Below are 20,050 nucleotides of genomic sequence, written 5' to 3'. Positions count from 1 at the left end.
ACACTTCATAGCGGAATGTTTGCGCCCCAGGAGTTCTAGTCCTTCCGCATACTGTAGAGCTCCGCTGGTATATTGCCACCTTGGGAATCCGCTTGTTAGGCCCGAACCTTATTTATGGCGGTCTGCAGCACTGGGTTTGGATCCGTGGTTCAGCGTTTGCTGAGTGTAGGTTGCTCACCCTTGCACACGCTTAATAGTTCCAATTAAAGTGCCGTACCAAGGATGTTGCTGAGACAATACGAAATTGCGCAAGCATCGTCTGCATTGCTGCTTAAATACAATTTGAAGTCCCCAATATGGACAATCCGACCCCCGGCCAGCCGGGCCATGTGCCCGCGGCTTGGAGGTCAAAATAGATATGCTAACCACGCTCTATTGTTCGAATGTTCGATAATTGCTCGGTTGGCTAATCCCTGATTGGTGTCTAGCACTGATCGTGGGTCCCTGGTCACTGGCACTTGCTGGCCCATGATTGCTGGCCCCTGATTGCTGAACCCTAATTAGCTACTCCCTGGCAACCTTGCCCTTCACCGCAAGCAGTATATTACATCTATAATACATTACACATTAATCAGCCTTGTGCGGAATCTCGCAGTAATAACACTGCAAGGCCCTGCGCAACGCCGGCATCAACTTGTCCCATCTCAAAATCCGCACCTCCTTGTCAAACCCCCGTGGCTTTCTAATCTCATATCCCATGATTCTTTTCGCCAACTCTACCCGATAATCAGGCTGGACGTTACCGTCGATTCGAGAACTAATGGGTTTCTTGGCCCAAAATGGCACCAAATTACTTCTGACCCGCCCGCGCTCTTTTCTCCTCTCGCTGGGCACTGACGACATAGTACGGATTAAAAGCTCCACGATTTCAATCACCTCCACTGACGTGATGTAGTAGTCAAACTCCGTGTCATTGGCAGATCCAAAGTCATCGTGATCATCTTCCTCTTCCTCTTCTTCCTTTCTCAACTTCTTGGTACATTCCAAACAACTCACTTCAATCACATCCACATTAAAGTTAGGGGGTGGGGGTAAAACTGTGGGGTTTTCATTGGCACTGCCAACGATGCTGAAGTTGGCAATGATTTTGGGGCCCTTTTGGATCCGCTCGATACGCACAATCCGGCGGCGGTCCTCCTTTTCCAGGGATGACCAAGCGGGGTGACAGATTTCTTCGGCAGATCCCCCCATCAAGTTCAATTCAATGGGTACAAACGTGCTGTCCGAGTCTCCGGTACTCTTGGGAGGCCGTACGTGCAGCCCACCGGCGGCAATACCTCTGACCACCCGATAGTCGTTGTTTTTGGAGGTGATGATCTTGTTTTCCGGGTTTTTCCGCTCCTTGGCGGTGGCAGACGAGGTGGACGAAGGAGAGTGGGCCATGGGCATAACCGTAGTCCTGGATGGGGCCAGTGCCAGTGCCGGCACCGGGCTGTGCTGGTGCTGGTGCTGTTGGAGCTGGTACTGAGTCAACTGCGACTCGGGGCCCGCGTGCAACGGTGATGGGAACCGGTGAAAGTCATATGGTACCGACAGCTGGGCCGAGAGTGGTGGCTGGTGATGGCTCTGTGGGGCGTACTCGTGGTACGAGTTTCCCACCAAGTCATAGGCTGCCGGATACATCATATGGTTGGGACTTTGGATTTGAGGAGTCAAATTGGGGGTGGAAAAATTAGTCTCATTATTTAAGGTCGAGAGATTGACATTGACACTCAAGTGGTTCAAATTGTTTTGCAGCCCGTAGTGAGCCGGCTCAGGCTTGGACTGATTGTTAAGATTCAAATTCTCCAGGTTCAAGTTAGGGTTGGCATAATTATTAAATGTGAACCCATCCACTGAGTTGTTGGTGGTGCTCACCATGCTAGGGGTGGCCGACACATTGGTATACTGGGGGATCTGCTGGTTGTAGTTGGAAGTCATCAAGTTGGATGACGCCGTCATCACCTGGCCACCAGGAGTATCATAGTCATCAAAGGTCATTTCATAATTGGTCTCCATTTCGTTGTAGTTGTAATAGTAATCACCACTATTATTGTCTAACATATCAAAATTGGGGATAATAATGTCACTGGATAAATCAAACATTACACGGGAGTATATCTACTCAAAGATAATGGAGGTTATCAATGGGAAAGGGGATAGGAGCAATTGGTGATTGGCAGTGGAGCCTTACTTTAATTGGACTGAAGACGACGAGACTGGAGAATAAAAACGACGATGAATTTAATCAATATCTAGATCATGGACTTATCCAAGGTTTATATATGTATTGGGTTTATGGTAAAATTTTAAATTTAGAAAATGAGTTCATCCTTTATTTATAAACTAATTTTTTTTCTTTTGATAGTTTGTATTTTCATTACAACATAGCGCTAAAAAAATAAAAATTAAATAAAAAATAAAACCAGCTGCACCATTAATCCAAAATAAAAAGACCTTGAATATTTTTTACACCACGCACTGCCTGCACACACCTAGAAGCAATATAATTGGCGGGCTACCGCTAGAAATCGACCTGCTCAGCTGGATATCGTCATCGTGCGCTCCGCTTCGGGAAGACATCTGCACGCGGTGATGTACTGATTGTCCCGAAAACAGTAACGAACATTTTAATCCTTTCTTTACAACTGTTCGATTAAAGCTTGTCGAACCTATTTTTTTCTCGAGGGGGGCAAGGGTTTTTTTGTGGCTGGTATTACAGCTGACTTGCAAAAACTGTTGTCCTTGATATATGTGGGTCATCGCCAACTATGGCGGTCACTAAAAACCGTTTGGGGCCGCTGCTTAACCTTCTCTCGTTAAACTTTATTCTCTCCCTTCGATTGCATAATCTAAACTTAGAGGAAAAGAAAAGATACACACAGTGACTGTGATATTGGGAAAATTAAAAACAAAAAATAAAAATAAATGGCTGGATGGAAGCCGAGCATCTTCGCATGTGAATTTTTTTTGGATGAACTATAGTTTGGTATTTTTTACCATTCGGGGATATTTACTAAGGCATAAAATGCAAAATACCAATGATGGCTACGATGCCACTTCTACCTACAGCTTTGTACATCGCAATTGCCATCCTTTTAAATCTGTCATATGTAAAACAGGGGCTTCTCAAAGTACTCATCCGCCCTCATGATATAAAGACCTGTAGTCCAGGCGTCGGCCATTGCCGTTCGGCTAACTGTGTGATCATGGTAATGTAGTTGTCGCTAATGATGCCCTATCGGTCATTAGAGATCAACCCAAAAGATAGATGATGTAATGAGACAAGAGCCTCACGTTTGACGAGGCGCATGCGGGATCCGGAATAACAAACTTTCACTTGCATATCGAAAAACCCCATCGCTATAAACCTGTACAGATCGTCGCTCTTGCAAGGCATTTTGAAGGGCTTGTGCGAATAATCTAGTGACTTATCAGTATTGTGGTCCAGCTAGATGCCATTGTCTTGGCTGTAAGGTTATTAATAGACTCTACTCATCACCGATATCAATATCTACTGCGTGTAATGTGGCTGATCCCTCCACTGTCATCATTAACAAAATACCGAGGAATCAATGAACTCAAGCCCCAGACGGCTCCAGATGCTATGTGGGGACACACCGAAAAATACACTAAATAATAGCAACGCAAAAAACCTTTCGGGAGCTCTCCGCGTCAACCATGATTGCCCTATAGACAACCGAAGATTCTCTTCTTCTTTCCAATGTTCTTTTGGTGTGTATACAAGCTCGCGTTTAGAATAGTGCCAAAGCTTGATTCGGGGGTATGCAATGCTAATCACCAAATATAGACATATAGTTTCTTTTTCGCATGTTTTCTTTTTCTTATTTTTCATTTCTCAACGACAAAGCCAATGCAAGAGAACAATCAACTATACCGTTTCGGGAAATTCCTTGTACCACCCTCTCGTGGCAATCAAGAATGGACGTCTCCAGCATGTGCGCTGAACTTCGATAGCCCCATTGTTCTGACCAGGGATCTTCCTTCCAACGAAAAATACCCGGTCTATTAATAACCACCACTAATTGGAGTCTTACCCGTCCACCCACCTTAACGCCACGGCCCCCTTACGGCCCAGGCGCGTGGCCCGTAAAACATTCTTATCGGCTCGAAATTCCTGTCTGGAAGATAAGGACGTTATACGCCGTGCACCAACAGTCATGTCCTTCCCAAAGCCTCTACTCGAGAACACGGCGGTGACTGTCTATACGCATTACGGAACACCCGAAATATTTCCCCATATTGGTAGTATAGTTGGTGGCGGCAAAAAAAAAAAGAAACATTACGCGGGCCACGACCTCATCTCGTTGATACCGCCCCTTTACAAAACTGCGATTGGCTGGATTAGATGAATGGCCTACTCCCAAGCCACTTACGACATTGAGCATAGAAAATTAGTCATATTGATCATCTTAATTATTGGACTGGGATACTATTTATTTTCTACGGTGCAGCTGATAATTATCGTTATTTTGATTTTTTTTTTCTTTTTTTTGTTTCTTTAGTGTTGGGGGATCCGAAAAATAGTCATTCTATGCGTCGAATTCTTCTTTTTGTGGTAGGGAGCCTGCGAGCTAAAAATAGGATCTGTTCACCCAGCAGGAGGAAGAGGCTGAGGAGTGACAAACAATTCAAATTTAACTGATCACAGTTTACTATAGAGCAAATACTATTAGAGTTTGGTGATTGAACAAACCTTGAATGGGAATAGTAGTTAAGCTTTGGTTTAGACCGATAGTTTTCTTTTTTGGTTTTCTTTTAGTGACAATCTTCGCCACCAGCGGAGTCCCAGCGAGCTCCCCGATGGAGGACTAGCTGCAGGCCTAGCATACTGCGTGAGGAGATACGTACAAGTATGTTGAAAGAGGAGATAAGGTAGACGCATGCAGTATGCCGAATACACTATGTTATTGCTGCACGAGGCTGTATGCTCTAAATGATACCCTCCTCAATCAATGGATCTACGAAGTGGTTGGTTCCAACCCAGGAAACTTTTACCAGTTGCAGCTCCTCCTGAATATTCTCTCCGCGGACAATTCCGGCTTTAAATCACTCCACAGTGTGCCCTGTCCCTCGGCCATCTTACAGAATCTCCTTGGCTTTTTTATTTGTCTTCTAGTCTTGTCTGGCGTGTACATTCATTCGTCTACAAATAACATCCTCTACTTATACTTGGGGTAAAATTTCTGGAACAAGTACCCATCAACAAGCACAAACCCAGTAATAATGGCTCCGTGAAGCGCCAACGTCAACTTGTTAGACGTGTCGATTCTGTGTCTTTCAAAGTACGCAAAGTAACCTCCAATAAGTCCGGTGATTCCCACCACCGCCTGCAACACAACCACTGGGTTCTTCAATTCAGTGCTAGTCGTAGCCACCGCCAATTGGCCTTTTTCCAGAGCCTTCAACCCAACTTTGTGGAGCGTGTTACCAGCAGTTTTAAAAGCCTCACCTAATCTTCCGTAGAGTTTCTTGAAAAAGTCCTCAGCATCTTCCACCGCTTGCGAATCCTTTGCCTTCTTGATCTCCTTACTGAAGTCTTTGATTTTGCTTCCGTCAAATTGTTGCTTCTTAGGTTCAAACTCCTTCAACTTGTCTTCAGGAATCACCTCAACATTACCGTTAGGACTGGAGGTGTTGTTGACGGTGGGTACAGGAGGGACTTTTTTGGCACCTACAGGGCCAGAGGACTTGACAGCATCAGAATAAGACATAATGTGATAATTGAATATGGGGTTTAAGTAGAAGAAAAACCGGGATGTTTTAGCTTTTAATAGTTGAGTTGCTAGGGGATAAAATCCGGGTGCGAAATGGAAGACGCGATAGGGAGTCACTGATTTAGCAATTGAGTGAGGCGGGAGCTTAATTGAGCGGGTGAGAGTTTAGACGACGACAGTGCGGATGATAAAGGCCTGTCACCGGAAAGAAGTAAACAATGGCACTTTCAAGGGGAACGATGATAGGGGCATCACGGTGGGATCTGTCGGTATAAACGGAGCCTCGGATGGAGCACCCGTCAGTCACCCACCCATGTGACGGATCAGGTGCTGTACCCGCTTGTTTGCTTGAAGCCGCACCCTGGGCACTTAGGGATAGGGCCACAGCCCTGGGCTCTCGGCACCCCTCCCTCCGGGCGTGCGCACACCGCCCTCCATTCTTTGTATCGGCACGCTCTCACCGCGCGCTCTTCTAAACCTCTCAGCTGAAAAATTTTTCTACCATATACACTTGTCGATTGAAAACCAACACCCCGGCTTTCCACGTAACATTCCGACAAACTATATAAAAGATGTCTACTGAACAACAAGCTCCAAGAAGAAACTTCGGCAGAGGTGGAAAGAAAGGTGGTCCAAGAAGAGGCCCAAGAAGAGATGAAGAAAAGGGATGGACTCCAGTTACCAAGTTAGGTAGATTAGTAAAGGCCGGTAAGATCTCCTCCATGGAAGAAATCTACTTGCACTCTTTGCCAGTCAAGGAATTCCAAGTGATCGACCAATTGTTGCCAGAATTGAAGGACGAAGTCATGAAGATCAGATCCGTGCAAAAGCAAACCAGAGCTGGTCAAAGAACCAGAATGAAGGCTGTTGTCATCATTGGTGACTCCAACGGTCATGTTGGTTTGGGAATCAAGACTGCTAAGGAAGTTGCTTCCGCCATCAAGGCCGCCATTGTCATTGCCAAGTTGTCCATCATCCCAATCAGAAGAGGTTACTGGGGTACCAACTTGGGTGCTCCTCACTCTTTGACCGCCAAGACCTCTGGTAAGTGTGGTTCTATCACCGTGAGATTGATCCCAGCCCCAAGAGGTAAGGGTATTGTTGCCTCTCCAGTTGTCAAGAAATTGATGCAATTGGCTGGTGTTGAAGATGTGTACACCACTTCTTCTGGTTCTACCAGAACCACCGAAAACACCTTGAAAGCTGCCTTTGCTGCTTTGGGTAACACCTACGGTTTCTTGACTCCTAACTTGTGGAAGGAAGCTGCTTTGCCTGCTTCTCCTTTGGAAGTTTACGCTGACGAAGCTGCTGCTGTTAAGAGAAGATACTAGTTATTTAATGTATAATAAAAAGTTGTCTATAATAAATCGTAGCAGGTCATTATTCATAATCTATTGAATCCGTACTCGGACGACATGTCCGTGGACTGGTTCGTAAAGTTTTGTTTGTTTCTGAGTCCGTATATGCCAGTGTCCATTCTTGGTGGAATCGTATCATTTATGCATCAATGAACAATGGTTGGTTTCAGCTGCGGTACTCTCTGGTATTGCATGCTTACTATCTATAGTGCATAACCGGTCGCTGATCTCTCTAGTTGCATATGGTCTTTTTAAATGCTTTTTGGGTCTTTGGTTTTTGTTTTTTGTTTTTGTTGTTTTCTTTTTTTTTTTGTTTCTAATATACAATATACTAATAACTCCTCAGACAACAGAGGATTGTTCGGCTCTTTCCATCACTTGATCTTCGGAAACCGCAAACATTCTTTCATCGGTCCCAATACTATTGGTATCCAGACTTTGAGTTTGGTCTTTTTTCACCCACTTATTTGGAGGAAGACTTCTGCCCTCTGGGTGCTGGAACATACAAAGAGCGTTGGTGCACTTAACTCCAAATTTGCAATCATCAAGAAATGGATGAGCAAAAGTACAGTCGATTCTTTGACAGCCAGCTCCTTCTCTGCACGGAACCCCGGACGTCGCATGTCTTCTTGGACAATTGTAGTTGGTGCATCCCATTCCAAATCTGCACTGTTCCAACGACTTTTGTGCTCCTCCAGTACTTCTTTGAGGTCTGAAAGACGAGTTGTTGCCTCCCTTGTTTCCTCCTTCAACACTGGCAGATAAGTAGCCAGGGGAAGGGTGGGCCTTTCTGCAGCTCTGGTTCTTACAACCTTTACCATCCTCGCACCAAACAATATCGATCACTTTGGCTTCGATACTGGCTGGAGTTGGATGTCCAAATGGACAAAGTTCTTTGGAACATAGGGCTCCGTACTTGCAAAGAGTGATACCGCTGACAATCATTTCTGGCACTCTGTTTCTCTTCCGTTTGTTGAGATACTCTTGTTTGCTAACTTCCAACTTGGCCATCAACTCTTGATCTTCATTGGGATGTAAAAAGTTACAAGTACCTGGAGGATTGGGGCATGCGGGCCACGCATTGCACACCTTGGTAGGGTGCGAGAATCTGCACTCTCTGTCTTTACAATTGGGGAACTTGTCACAACGGCCCTTTGGAGCTCTGGCCACAAACTTCATGTTTTCACCACCAGCATTCATGGCTCTTTCGAGGTTGGCAGCGTTGGCACCAAATGCCTTAGGCCCAAGGTTATTGTTACTTCTTTGCTTTCCAACACCACCACCTCTAGTCTTGATTCCTTGTCTAAACTTGCTGTTGGGTCTGTTGGGTAAGTTTCTGAAGTCAACGCGCTCCTGCTCCATGGAGTCGTCCAAGTCTAACGAAGACGAGTTGTTTTGTTGTTGAAACGGGTGTGATTGGACGGGTGGTTGAGCGGCTTGAAATGGGTTTTGTGGTTGAGCTGGTTGAGCGGCTTGGAACGGGTTTTGTGGTTGAGCTGGTGCTTGAGGTGCTTGAATTGGTACTTGTACCACCGGTGGAGGTTGAACTTGTTGTTGTTGTTGCTGCTGCTGTTGTTGCTGCTGCTGTTGTTGTTGCTGTTGTTGCTGCTGCTCATTATGAAGCCTTTCAGATACGTTCTTGATCTCGCCGAATAGCATATTGATAAACACTTCGTCGATTGGAGCTTCCACAAGCTCCTTAACCTCGGCCACGATTTCGGGTGGCGTCTTGTTGTCGGCTATCAAAACCAACAAGAACTCGGCCACGTCGTCAGCCTCGTCACGAATGTTGAATCTGTTGTTTAACTCTTGCACCAAAATGGGCTTGATTTTCTGTCCAACGGGACCATCAGCTTTGAATGACATGGTGCAAATGTTTGATATTATTAATGTTGAGTTTTCGCGATGATATACTCGTGACGCCAGACACGACCGCCGGCGTGTCTATGTCCATAATTCCCTAAATTCCACTGATAGAAGTTAATTTCGACAGTTGGGGATTGTAACTGTTTGAGACAGTAGACAGTGGAACAGTGTTCTGTTGGGTTAAAAAATGAGATTTTTAAAGTTTATTTTGATGCGTATTCTATATATTTTGATGGAATGAACCTTCCACAAAACGGACCTTCCTTTCATTCAGAGAGGTGTATACCGACCAGTTGGTACATTTTAATCACTACTGTCAATTCAGTTATGAATCTCCTGCCTATTTGTCAGAACCTATTTTTTTATTGGTCAATATATATGATTTTAACAGTTTTCTTCAGTTTGCAGCCAATATTGCGAAATCTACAAAAGTTATATTCACTCATATTCTTCATTAAATACTATTAACCTATACCAACTGAAACATATCTTCAGAAATGTCTCCCATTAACTGCTTGATCACTTCGATAATCTTATCGAGTTCCTGAGTTATCGTTGACGTCACTAGAATATACGAGTACAATAGCACGTAGTCCTCGTTGCACAATACTACCGAGTCGTTGACAGAATTAGATCTCACCTCACTTAACTTATAAAGCAATCGATCTTTGGCATGTTCTGTTGATGCCGGCTTACTTGGCAATGGGAATTGTAACTTCATGGAACTCGCAATCATGTAGAATATCAAGAAGATACGGTGTTCCAACTCGTGTCTCTCTGTCTCAATATAGTTTATAACAAACTTTTCGTTAGTGCTCAAGATTGGGTCCACCTCGATTATCAAGATCATGTTATGCAAAGCATCCACAATCTTAGAACTTGACGAGAGTAAGCTTTCATACTTTTTGGTGGGGAATTTCCCCTTCAATCTGAATTCCAGAGGTGCTTGTTTAAGAAGCACTTCAAGCTCATTCAACAAATTATTCAAGGCATTTTCACCTCCTTTGAGACTAATAAGTTTGTCCTTCTGATCAGTCTCATCACGTCTATAATCCAAGGGATCACTATTCCAAATCACACCAATCCGAAGCCATAAGACTGTCAATCCCGTCTTCAATCTTGACCTTGCTGAGTTTGGAATGAAGATTGAGGCCATGGTCAATGCCCAAATCACCCCAACAGACACAGAAATAAACCTATGAAAGGCAACTTCGGATATTATAGGAGAATCTCCACCTTCATTGTCATCCTCAGCATCATGTTGTTCCACCGTATACGAGTATAAGGCGGTTAAATTGTAGGTCAATAAAATGAATCTTCCAAACGCATTATTTTTCTTCCAATAAATAATGATATTGAAACAATACGTGGAAAGCAAGAACCCAACAAGTCCCAACGCAAAGGGATGCCCATCAAATAAAAGCCATACGATCCAAGCTATAGTACTTCCCAAGAAAGTCCCAAGAAATCTCCATTTGACTGTCATCTGGGTTCCTCCTAAAGACTTGTTCATCATGATACAGTATATAGTCAAAGACCACTCACCTCTCCAATTGGTGAAAAAAAACTTGGTTCTAGGGTAGAATGCAAATAACGACAACACAAATGCCCCCAAGCCAACTCGGATCCCAAACTGAATATCTATTCTCTTGAACACCTTAATAAGTTGCCAAAGTTTATTGGAGTATAAATTAAGAACTGAATTTTCAACATTCAAGTCGTTTTTATCAACTTTTCGGAGTTGATATTGGCTTTGTAAATGAAGCAACGCATCATTCAAGTTGGAGTCGAATTTGAAAGTATCGGTATTTCCATCCAGTTGACGTTTACTCCAGACTTTGATCCAATCCCACGATTTCGTCTGGGTTGTGGAATTGTCACTTAATAAAACCAAGAACTTTAACAATTCATCTCCAAAAAGTCCCAACAAAGATGAAAAGTTACCACAACATGCGGTGACTTCCTCTAAATCAGACTTGAACAAGAAATTCGTGTTTGATTTGAAGATTTCTTGGTCATACAATTTGTCAAATGATGCCACTTGCTTGTCGTTAAATAAGGTTGTAGCAATCACCAAAGATCTCTGGAACTTGGCCGTTTTCACAAACCGTCTATAGGAGTTATCATTATACTGAAAGGGAACATCATTCAAGATATTTTTGATGGTGAAAACAAAAGCTTTTGTGGAAGGTGCCAAATAGTACACAAACAAATCAAACATTTGACTGGAGTTGATAGCCAGATAGTCCAAGTCATTAGTGTTTGAAACTTCTTGAATACGGGTTAAGTTCTCTACTGACTGGGAAATTGGAATATTGGACTCGAAGCTTTTCAAGCTGGCATTGGATCCTTCATCTTGAGGCAGTTCATGTAACAACCTCCATTGCATTTCAGTGGAAGACCTCAAGGCCCTTAAATTTGTGACCAACGAAATCGTTATATCAATTAACATTTCCAAGTGTTTCCACTCAGACTCCTTTCCCTTGAAGTACAATTCATACTTTGCATCAGCCAAATTCTTCTTCAAGTTGTTGATTTTCAGATTCAACCGATTGAAAAGCTCGTTGTCTTTATGATCCAAATTCTCTCCCTTTAGAAACCGGTTCACAATTACTGATAGTATAGAAGACATGAGGTTGAAGCTATCATTCAAATCCTTTTTAACAAGGCTTTCTGCTGTTTGTGGCCACAAAAGATAACAAACAGCCACCGAGATAAAACACCCAGTAACCACTATCCGGAGAGTTGATAATAGCCTCTCTATGGGAATGATGGCTCCGTTCATACTACCCTCTTTTATGATACAAGCCACAATGGAAATAGATGCCAAAGAGCACGCCGTATTGAAAGTCTCCTTGTTAACTTTCTGTTTCATGAAGGCCACTACCCCCAAGCTAACTGACGAAACCACCAAGTCAATAGCCATACTTACCTCTTCACTCCCATTTTTATAGAAAGAAGCGGAGAGGAATCTGCATCCAAAACACACAAGGAAACTGAACGAGATGGATATTATCACGTAGATCAAGGTAATATGCATTGAGCCTTTTGTTCTTGACGGGTGGAAATATACCACAACAGTAGCAATAACGTGCTTAAAGTCTGAATTACCTAGGAATCTGTTTAAAACCAGCCAATATACCCCTAAAGATCCAATAAGATATGCCAATGAACACTTGAGGATACTTTTTGTCTTTTCATTTTGATACATTTCCACAATAAAGTTATGTGCCATATACATCAAGATCTTGGCCTTATTTTGAATGGAGATGTTGGTTGATAAAAGCAATGGCTGGAGCTCACTAGACCCTTCATTCATCCCATTACTATCGTCAATGTTCTCGTTAGTATCTTCTATTGCATCCATTGATGAGTATAAACTCTCATAATTGGTACTGAAAGAAAGCTTTCTGTGTACTCTTTCACCAGTAGAAGGAAGAATAACTGAACTGGTTCGGATGAACTTTCGATTTCTTTGGGACGGATTTCCCAACACAAGATATATGTCAGTATCTTCATCACCTGTGGGCGACTTGTCAGAGTCCTCCGCTAACAGCCCATACGAATTCATCTAATTGTAATTAGATATAGAAGTGGTAACTGGAGATGGCAATCGCGCGCTAAATCTTATCTAAAAAGAGAACTTAAATTTTTCAGTCGTAGATGATTAACATTATTTATTATATACAAAGGAGCCTGTTCAGACTGTTCAATGGCCGATTATATCCGCAAACAACTGCTCACATGGCACTTGAGCGTTCAATCTTGAACACAACAAAAATACTCCACTTAACTTTCTGTGTAAGGAGTACGTTTCTTCTGGAGGGGGGGTCAATCGTTCACTCAACATCACACTGATATTACCTCTTACTCTGTCTGTGACCGTCTGATTCCTGAAATCAAATGTCTTGCCACCATTGTTCTGGGGGGAGAAGGGTTCTCCCAATACCAACACCGAATCCACATGTGCATCTACCATTCTTTGGCTTTCTAAACCAGTCAAGTATCCCAACTTCACAGAGATATCTTCAATAGCCTGTCTATCTTTTCTAATAGCAGCTCTCAACACCGCCACGTAGTTCTCAACAAACTCATCGCCAAAGTCTCTAGCAGCACCGAAGTCCAAAAGCTCGATCTGGTGAGTCTTATCGTTGAATAAGAAGTTGGCCCAGTTGGGATCGGTTTGCATGAATTTGAACTTCTTGATCTCCAACAAACACAACTTCATGATGTTTGTGGCAATCCAGTTTCTGGTTTCTTGATCCCAATTGCCCTTGATCACCTCAGTACCTTCCATTTTTTCCATCGTTAAGACGTGCGTTCCACATAACTTGTGGTAAACCTTGGGAACCTTGAACTCAGGATAATCTTTCACCATATCTTCAAATCTTATCAAGTTTTGAGCCTCTCTGATATAGTCACACTCCCATTTGAGTTCAACCCGTGCGTTTGCTATGGTTTTATCAAGAAACAAGCCCGGTGGTAGCAACGAAGATGCCGTCAAAAGCATCAAGATATTGTTCAAGTCCGAGTCAATGGAGTTTACAACACCAGGATATTGTACCTTCACCACCACTTTGGACAAGTCGTTTGTCACAGCATTGTGGACCTGGCCAATGGAAGCAGCCGCTATAGGAATATCGTCAAACGAGGTAAAATGATTGGATCTCCAGTTAGCACCCAAGTCTTCAGTCATAACTCTATTAAGCTGGGAATATGGCATATAATGGGCAGAGTTTTGTACTTTGAGCAAGATAGCTTGGATCTCCTTGGGGATCACCGCAGAGTCTTGAAACGACAAAAGTTGGCCAATTTTCAAAGCAGCTCCTCTCATCTGACTGAATTTTTTGGCAAGTCTTTCGATATTTTGAGGATTTAACAAGAGGCTCTTAAACGATAAGCCTTCACTGGGTCCAGTTCTATCGGTACGGGCGTAATGCTTGATACCATGTTGGGCCATTCCTAAGCCCATTCCGGCTGCCAAAGACCCGTAATGGAACATTCTAGCCAACCTGGAGCTGGGGACTTCGGACGACTCAAGTGCTGATTTTTCAGGCTTGGAACCAACCACTTTTGGCTTTGTAGCGATCTTTTCCTCATTAAGAGGATCCAAGCTGGGGTTGATTTGCCCATCAAGGGCATTTGTCGAGTAATTTTGGGAACGTTTACTCGGCTTTGTGCAGTAGTTTCTATGAGATTGTCTGTTAGCGAGTGACTTGGCCTGGAGGTCTTTGTACATGGATCTGGACGCGTTAGCACCTGATGAAGTAGGATTCACCACATATTCCAACGGTTTTCCCGTTACACATTTGACTATGTCACTGTTTAGCACTCGGGAAGTATCAGCACACACTATTCTGATCGAGCCCTTGGCAGCAGTGGCAGCTGCCGATGCTATCGTGGCAAGCTCATATATCAGTTTGTTCATGTTGGAGATGTCTCAGAAGTAGTAAACCAAAAAAAATCACTTGAAAGTCGGGATAAAAGAAACCTAGTGCTGAAGACTTAAAAACTAGTAAGACGGAACCCCGTAATGCACGATTGGAACTTGAAATAGAAAGCAATAATCAGAATAAAGCAAGCTCAACTGATTAGTGATCTTCACAAGCCAGGAAATTGTTGCTTGCAATGTGCGAGCATCTCCAGAGGCGGTGGTTTTTTCGGGATGGCCCAAAGGAAGTTTGCCAGGGCAGATGTCGCGTTGGTCGCATTAGCGAGGGACCAATGTCGCACCAGGCCCGCGCTTTTGATCGCAGTTTTTTCGAGATGAGGTATTCTTTATCTATACATCATGGGAAAGTCAGACAGAAGCAAAAGAAAGCTTGAGGCCGAGGCTGAGGCCGGGAAAAACATCAAGAGCATCAAGAAGCAGCTTGCAACCGGTGACTCGAGCGATCTGGATGTCGCAGCCAATGCAGACCAATACTCTACCGGCGCCAGACCCGAATTAGCATCGTCCTTCTCCCACATCACCCGTTATAACTCCACTGCAAAGTTAGCAATGGACCTTGAAGACGCCAGCACAAATCCTTTTACTGGAAGAAAGTTCACTGACCAGTATTTTGCGATTCTTAAAACCAGAAGAAACTTACCTGTTCATCAACAGCGAGATGAGTTCCTCAAGGTGTTTCAAGCGAACCAAATTATGGTGTTTGTTGGTGAAACTGGTTCGGGTAAAACCACCCAAATTCCTCAGTTTGTGTTGTTTGATGATTTACCCCAGTTGAGAGGAACCCAAGTGGCATGTACCCAACCCAGAAGAGTTGCAGCCATGTCTGTGGCAACAAGAGTAGCAGATGAATTGGATGTCAAGTTGGGAGAAGAAGTAGGGTACAATATTCGTTTTGATAACAAAACCAGTGATAAGACTGTGTTGAAGTATTTGACTGACGGGATGTTGTTGAGAGAAGCCATGGAAGACCATTTATTGAGTCGATACTCTGTGATTATGCTTGATGAAGCCCATGAAAGAACATTGTCCACCGACATCTTGATGGGGTTGTTGAAGAACTTGGTTCAGAAAAGAAAGGATTTGAAGATCATCATCATGTCTGCCACCTTAGAACTGAAGAAGTTTCAGTCTTATTTCAATGATGCCCCATTATTAACGGTTCCCGGAAGAACTCACCCAGTGGAGATTTACTATACTCCCGAATACCAAAAAGATTATTTGGACTCTGCCATCAGAACTGTGTTACAAATCCATGCCACTGAGGACGAAGGAGATATCTTACTCTTTTTGACCGGGGAAGAAGAGATTGAAGATGCCATCAGAAAGATTTCGTTGGAAACTGATCAATTGAAAAGAGAGGGCCAATGTGGTGACTTGAGCGTCTACCCATTGTACGGATCTTTACCACCATACCAACAACAAAAGATCTTTGATGCTGCTCCACCAAATAGAAACGGTAAGATTGGAAGAAAGTGTATTGTTTCCACCAACATCGCTGAAACTTCCTTGACTATCGATGGAGTGGTGTACGTGATTGATCCTGGGTTCTCCAAGCAAAAGGTTTACAATCCCAGAATCAGAGTCGAATCTTTGCTTGTGTCTCCTATTTCAAAAGCAAGTGCTCAACAAAGAGCTGGTAGAGCTGGTAGAACTAAACCTGGTAAATGCTTTAGATTATACACGGAAGAAGCTTTCAAGAAGGAATTGATTGACCAGAGTTATCCCGAAATCTTGCGTTCCAACTTGAGTTCCACAGTTTTGGAGCTTAAAAAGTTAGGAGTTGATGATTTGGTGCATTTTGACTTTATGGATCCTCCGGCTCCCGAAACTATGATGAGAGCTTTGGAGGAACTCAACTACTTGGCGTGTCTTAGCGACGAGGGGCACTTGACCGAGATAGGTAGAATGGCATCGCATTTCCCATTGGACCCAATGTTGGCTATTTTGTTGATCAACTCTCAGAAGTTCAACTGCTCTAATGAGATCTTGACGATCGTGGCATTGTTATCGGTTCCCAACGTGTTTGTGCGTCCCATACAAAACAAGAAGTTAGCTGACGAAATCAAGATGTCGTTTTCCCATAAAGATGGAGACCATTTGACCTTGTTGAATGTTTACGAAGAGTTTGTACACAATGATATGGATGCAAAATGGTGTCGAGAAAATTTCTTGAACTACCGTTCTTTGGTTTCTGCTGGAAACGTCAGAAACCAGTTGAAGTCTTTACTGGAAAAAAATGGAATCAAGTTGGTGTCGACTGACTATAACGACCGCAAATATTGGGAAAATATCAGAAAAGCATTAGTGTCAGGATTATTCATGCAAGTAGCCAAGAAGAAGTCAGGTAGCAACAAAAACAACTACTTAACCATCAAAGACAATCAGGACGTGATGATCCATCCTTCCTCGGTGCTAACTCTCGATAACGAATGGGTGCTCTACAATGAATTTGTGTTGACGTCCAAGAACTATATCAGAACTGTCACCAGTATAAGACCCGAATGGTTAATTGAGTTGGCCCCCAAATACTACAACTTGGACCATTTCAGCAAAGGTGATGTTAAGTTGAGTTTGGAGCGTTTGTGGCGAGGTGCTAATTAGTAGATAAACTACGGATATATAAAATAGACGAGCAAAAGCCAAAGCCCCTCCCAACTTGCCCCACAGTAAGCTGATTGCTACCGGCAAAAAGGCTTCGTTTGGCGAAAACCACCCCAAATATTACATCCTAGTTACCCAACGGTGGGCTTGTGCTCTCGAGTCGGTGGTAGGACCCAGCCAAGTAAAGGGTATGGTATATGTGTCGTGCACGCACCGTCTGTTTTAGCTATTAATGTTTCCCATTAAAGTTAAATACGTATAATCGTCTAAACGAAAAACGCGCAGGCCAAAACATCACGAATTCAAGAAACCTACAGTGTTTTCAAACTTTTATCCGCTCATTACAAGTCACTCTAAGCAACATCCACCATGGGATTATTAGTAGTACGTATACCCACCGAATTGGCCTATTTTCTGTTAAATAACATCGACCATGTTCCAATGGCAATTAGCTTTTCGAGAGCTGCCGATAAGAATTGGTCTCATCTGCCACATCATCCCCATTTCACAAATACTAACTTGTTAGTCCAAAATCTTCAAGAACCGGGAAATGCGGATCTTGATGTTGGGTCTTGACAACGCCGGTAAGACCACCATCTTATATAAGCTCAAACTCGGCAAGACTTCACAAACGGTACCAACTGTTGGATTCAATGTTGAAACCGTCAAACAGAAAAACGTCTCCTTTGCCGTATGGGATTGTGGTGGACAAGAAAGAATCAGACCTTTATGGAGACACTATTTCACCGGAACCGACGCGCTTATCTATGTGGTTGATTCTTCTGACTTGGACAGATTGGAAGAGAGTAAGAAGGAATTGTTGAGAGTCATCAGCGACAAGGAGCTAAGCGAGTGCTTGTTGATCGTGTTGGCCAACAAGCAAGATGTGGGCAATGCCATTAAGCCCAAGGAGTTGATTGAAAAATTCGAATTGAACCACTTACCAGGAAACCATGTATGGTCGGTAATACCTACAATAGCCATCAACGGTACTGGGTTAGTCGAAACATTGAACTGGATTTCTAATAACAGCAAGAAGTAGATGAATAGCGTTTTGTATTAATAGACGACACACAGAAATTACTTAGCTAACACACTCACCTCACCACTCTCTTCACCAAAGTATGCCTTTTGGGCCATTCCGCAAAACAACCCTGTTTCCACCACCCCAACCAATGCCTTGATCTTAGTGTGCAAAGCTTCGGGGTCTTCAATGGCTCCGAAATCTACGTCGAGAAGACAATTGTTGTTGTCGGTGATCACAGGCCCGGCTTTAGCATTTCCTCCCGATCTTAAGTCGATTTTCTTAGCACCCAACTTTTTCAATTCACTGGAAACTTTGACCCAGGCATTGGGTACCACCTCAATAGGTACACCTTGGGTCCAGTTGGTACCGAGAGCCTTGGGGCTTTTCTTTCTGTAGTCAGCAACTACAATGAAGGTTTTGGCGGAAGCTGCCACCAACTTCTCTTGAAATAAACAGGCTCCTCCGCCCTTAATAAGATTCAACAGGGGATCACATTCATCAGCCCCGTCAAAAGCAATGTCAACATCGGGGTACTGTTCTATGGATCCCAATTGCAACCCGTTGTCGATAATGAGGTTCTTACTTTGGAACCCAGTAGGAATACAAACGAATTGGTGTTTGTTCTTCAATTGTCCGATTCTTTCGGCCACATAAACTACAGTCGAGCCGGAACCGACTCCCACCACTTTGGCAGCGGGAGGGAAGTTTTCATCGACTGCCTTGTAGGCAGCAAGCTTTTTGGCACTTTCAACACTCATGGATCTTCGGGCTATGATGGGTATAATCGGAAGCCTGGTTTTTAACATGTATGAAAATTCGCGGGACTGTGAGGTTTGGGTTGTGGAGGTGGAGAATTACATTAGTGAAATCTCGTGACACCAGAGGTGCTGTGGGAGATATTGTAGGAGGAATTTTATGTTAGGGTGGTTGTTGATGGTTACATGGTTTTCATTTCCGACTTGGTGTGTGCTTGACTTGTAGGAGTAATTAGAGATGGTCAACCTGTGAAATTTGCAATTCATAGACAATTGGAGCCTACTACATTGAAAGATAAGTACCGTACATAGCTGTAGGATGGTCAAGCAAGGAAACTGGCTTGAACCTTATGTATAGATTCCACCGCGAATTTATCTAACCAAATTCATCCCGTGGCTATACCTGAGACTCTCTAGCAGCTGCAAAATCACTCTGCACAAATCAGTGTCGCTGCCGCACTCACAAAAAAGCAGTCACAGAATCACGCACCAGTGCCATCGCACTTTTGGGCCTCTAGTCGCACATTCCTGCACACACCCCAGAGGCCTGAAAAATCTCAAAGACAAAAAAAAAACTTGAAAATTTTCCTATACCTATCCCCAGTACTTTTAATACTATTACAGATAATATCAATATGTCTGCTGCCAGCAAGATCTTATCCGAAAAGCCAACTGAATTGGAATTACAAGTTGCCCAAGCTTTCGTTGACTTGGAAGCACAACCAGACTTGAAGGCTGAGTTGAGACTATTGCAATTCAAGTCCATCAAAGAAATCGATGTTTCCGGTGGTAAGAAAGCCTTGACCGTCTTTGTTCCTCCTCCATCCTTGGCTGCCTACAAGAGAGTCCAAACCAGATTGACCAGAGAATTGGAAAAGAAGTTCCCAGACAGACACGTTGTGTTTTTGGCTGAAAGAAGAATCTTGCCAAAGCCTGCTAGAGTTTCTAGAAAGCAACAAAAGAGACCAAGATCCAGAACCTTGTCTAGTGTTCACGACAAAATCTTGGAAGACTTGGTTTTCCCAACCGAAATCATCGGTAAGAGAGTCAGATACTTGGTTGGTGGTAACAAGATCCAAAAGGTTTTGTTGGACTCCAAGGACTCTACTGCTGTTGACTACAAATTGGACTCTTTCCAACAATTATACACTAAGTTGACCGGTAAGACTGTTGTTTTCGAAATTCCAGGTGAATACTAAGTCATCTTTCCCCCCACCAATAAAGAAGAATCAAAACTCCCCATACTAAATTGTAAGTTTATTAGAGGTGACTTT

At 43.4% G+C, this 20,050-nt stretch overlaps 10 protein-coding genes across 10 annotated transcripts; 4 read left to right on the top strand and 6 right to left on the bottom strand. All coding sequences in view use genetic code 12, as the record gives it.

The window, feature by feature from the left end:
* Positions 1 to 567: 567 nt before the first annotated feature.
* PSN45_004694 (uncharacterized protein) lies at positions 568 to 2,085 on the bottom strand (the record flags this gene model as incomplete). The annotated part of the gene is made up of 1 exon (XM_006686768.1): positions 568 to 2,085. The coding sequence occupies one exon, from the start codon at positions 2,083 to 2,085 to the stop codon at positions 568 to 570; it is 1,518 nt and encodes a 505-aa protein (XP_006686831.1).
* Positions 2,086 to 5,162: 3,077 nt separating this feature from the next.
* On the bottom strand, positions 5,163 to 5,714 carry PSN45_004693 (uncharacterized protein; the record flags this gene model as incomplete). Its single annotated transcript, XM_006687253.1, has 1 exon — positions 5,163 to 5,714. The coding sequence occupies one exon, from the start codon at positions 5,712 to 5,714 to the stop codon at positions 5,163 to 5,165; it is 552 nt and encodes a 183-aa protein (XP_006687316.1).
* A 575-nt stretch (positions 5,715 to 6,289) lies between these two features.
* Positions 6,290 to 7,048, top strand: RPS2 (40S ribosomal protein uS5; the record flags this gene model as incomplete). The annotated part of the gene is made up of 1 exon (XM_006686769.2): positions 6,290 to 7,048. One exon carries the CDS (start codon positions 6,290 to 6,292, stop codon positions 7,046 to 7,048), a length of 759 nt encoding a protein of 252 aa, XP_006686832.1.
* Positions 7,049 to 7,417: 369 nt separating this feature from the next.
* On the bottom strand, positions 7,418 to 8,941 carry NAB2 (mRNA-binding protein nab2; the record flags this gene model as incomplete). Its single annotated transcript, XM_066158341.1, has 1 exon — positions 7,418 to 8,941. The coding sequence occupies one exon, from the start codon at positions 8,939 to 8,941 to the stop codon at positions 7,418 to 7,420; it is 1,524 nt and encodes a 507-aa protein (XP_066014438.1).
* A 469-nt stretch (positions 8,942 to 9,410) lies between these two features.
* On the bottom strand, positions 9,411 to 12,512 carry PSN45_004690 (uncharacterized protein; the record flags this gene model as incomplete). The annotated part of the gene is made up of 1 exon (XM_066158340.1): positions 9,411 to 12,512. The coding sequence occupies one exon, from the start codon at positions 12,510 to 12,512 to the stop codon at positions 9,411 to 9,413; it is 3,102 nt and encodes a 1,033-aa protein (XP_066014437.1).
* Positions 12,513 to 12,650: 138 nt separating this feature from the next.
* On the bottom strand, positions 12,651 to 14,369 carry PSN45_004689 (uncharacterized protein; the record flags this gene model as incomplete). The annotated part of the gene is made up of 1 exon (XM_006686772.2): positions 12,651 to 14,369. One exon carries the CDS (start codon positions 14,367 to 14,369, stop codon positions 12,651 to 12,653), a length of 1,719 nt encoding a protein of 572 aa, XP_006686835.1.
* Positions 14,370 to 14,732: 363 nt separating this feature from the next.
* Positions 14,733 to 16,994, top strand: PRP43 (DEAH-box ATP-dependent RNA helicase prp43; the record flags this gene model as incomplete). The annotated part of the gene is made up of 1 exon (XM_066158339.1): positions 14,733 to 16,994. One exon carries the CDS (start codon positions 14,733 to 14,735, stop codon positions 16,992 to 16,994), a length of 2,262 nt encoding a protein of 753 aa, XP_066014436.1.
* Positions 16,995 to 17,363: 369 nt separating this feature from the next.
* On the top strand, positions 17,364 to 18,036 carry PSN45_004687 (uncharacterized protein; the record flags this gene model as incomplete). The annotated part of the gene is made up of 2 exons (XM_006686775.2): positions 17,364 to 17,429; positions 17,521 to 18,036. 2 exons carry the CDS (start codon positions 17,364 to 17,366, stop codon positions 18,034 to 18,036), a joined length of 582 nt encoding a protein of 193 aa, XP_006686838.2.
* Positions 18,037 to 18,074: 38 nt separating this feature from the next.
* RKI1 (ribose-5-phosphate isomerase rki1) lies at positions 18,075 to 18,827 on the bottom strand (the record flags this gene model as incomplete). The annotated part of the gene is made up of 1 exon (XM_006686776.2): positions 18,075 to 18,827. The coding sequence occupies one exon, from the start codon at positions 18,825 to 18,827 to the stop codon at positions 18,075 to 18,077; it is 753 nt and encodes a 250-aa protein (XP_006686839.2).
* Positions 18,828 to 19,411: 584 nt separating this feature from the next.
* RPS7A (40S ribosomal protein eS7) lies at positions 19,412 to 19,975 on the top strand (the record flags this gene model as incomplete). Its single annotated transcript, XM_006687257.2, has 1 exon — positions 19,412 to 19,975. The coding sequence occupies one exon, from the start codon at positions 19,412 to 19,414 to the stop codon at positions 19,973 to 19,975; it is 564 nt and encodes a 187-aa protein (XP_006687320.1).
* Between the last annotated feature and the right edge of the window lie 75 nt (positions 19,976 to 20,050).

Source organism: Yamadazyma tenuis, chromosome 6, assembly GCF_029203305.1.
Source record: "Yamadazyma tenuis chromosome 6, complete sequence".
Classification (NCBI taxonomy): domain Eukaryota; kingdom Fungi; phylum Ascomycota; class Pichiomycetes; order Serinales; family Debaryomycetaceae; genus Yamadazyma; species Yamadazyma tenuis.
Note: the sequence above shows the minus strand (reverse complement) of the source record. Positions and strands in the feature narration are given on the sequence as shown.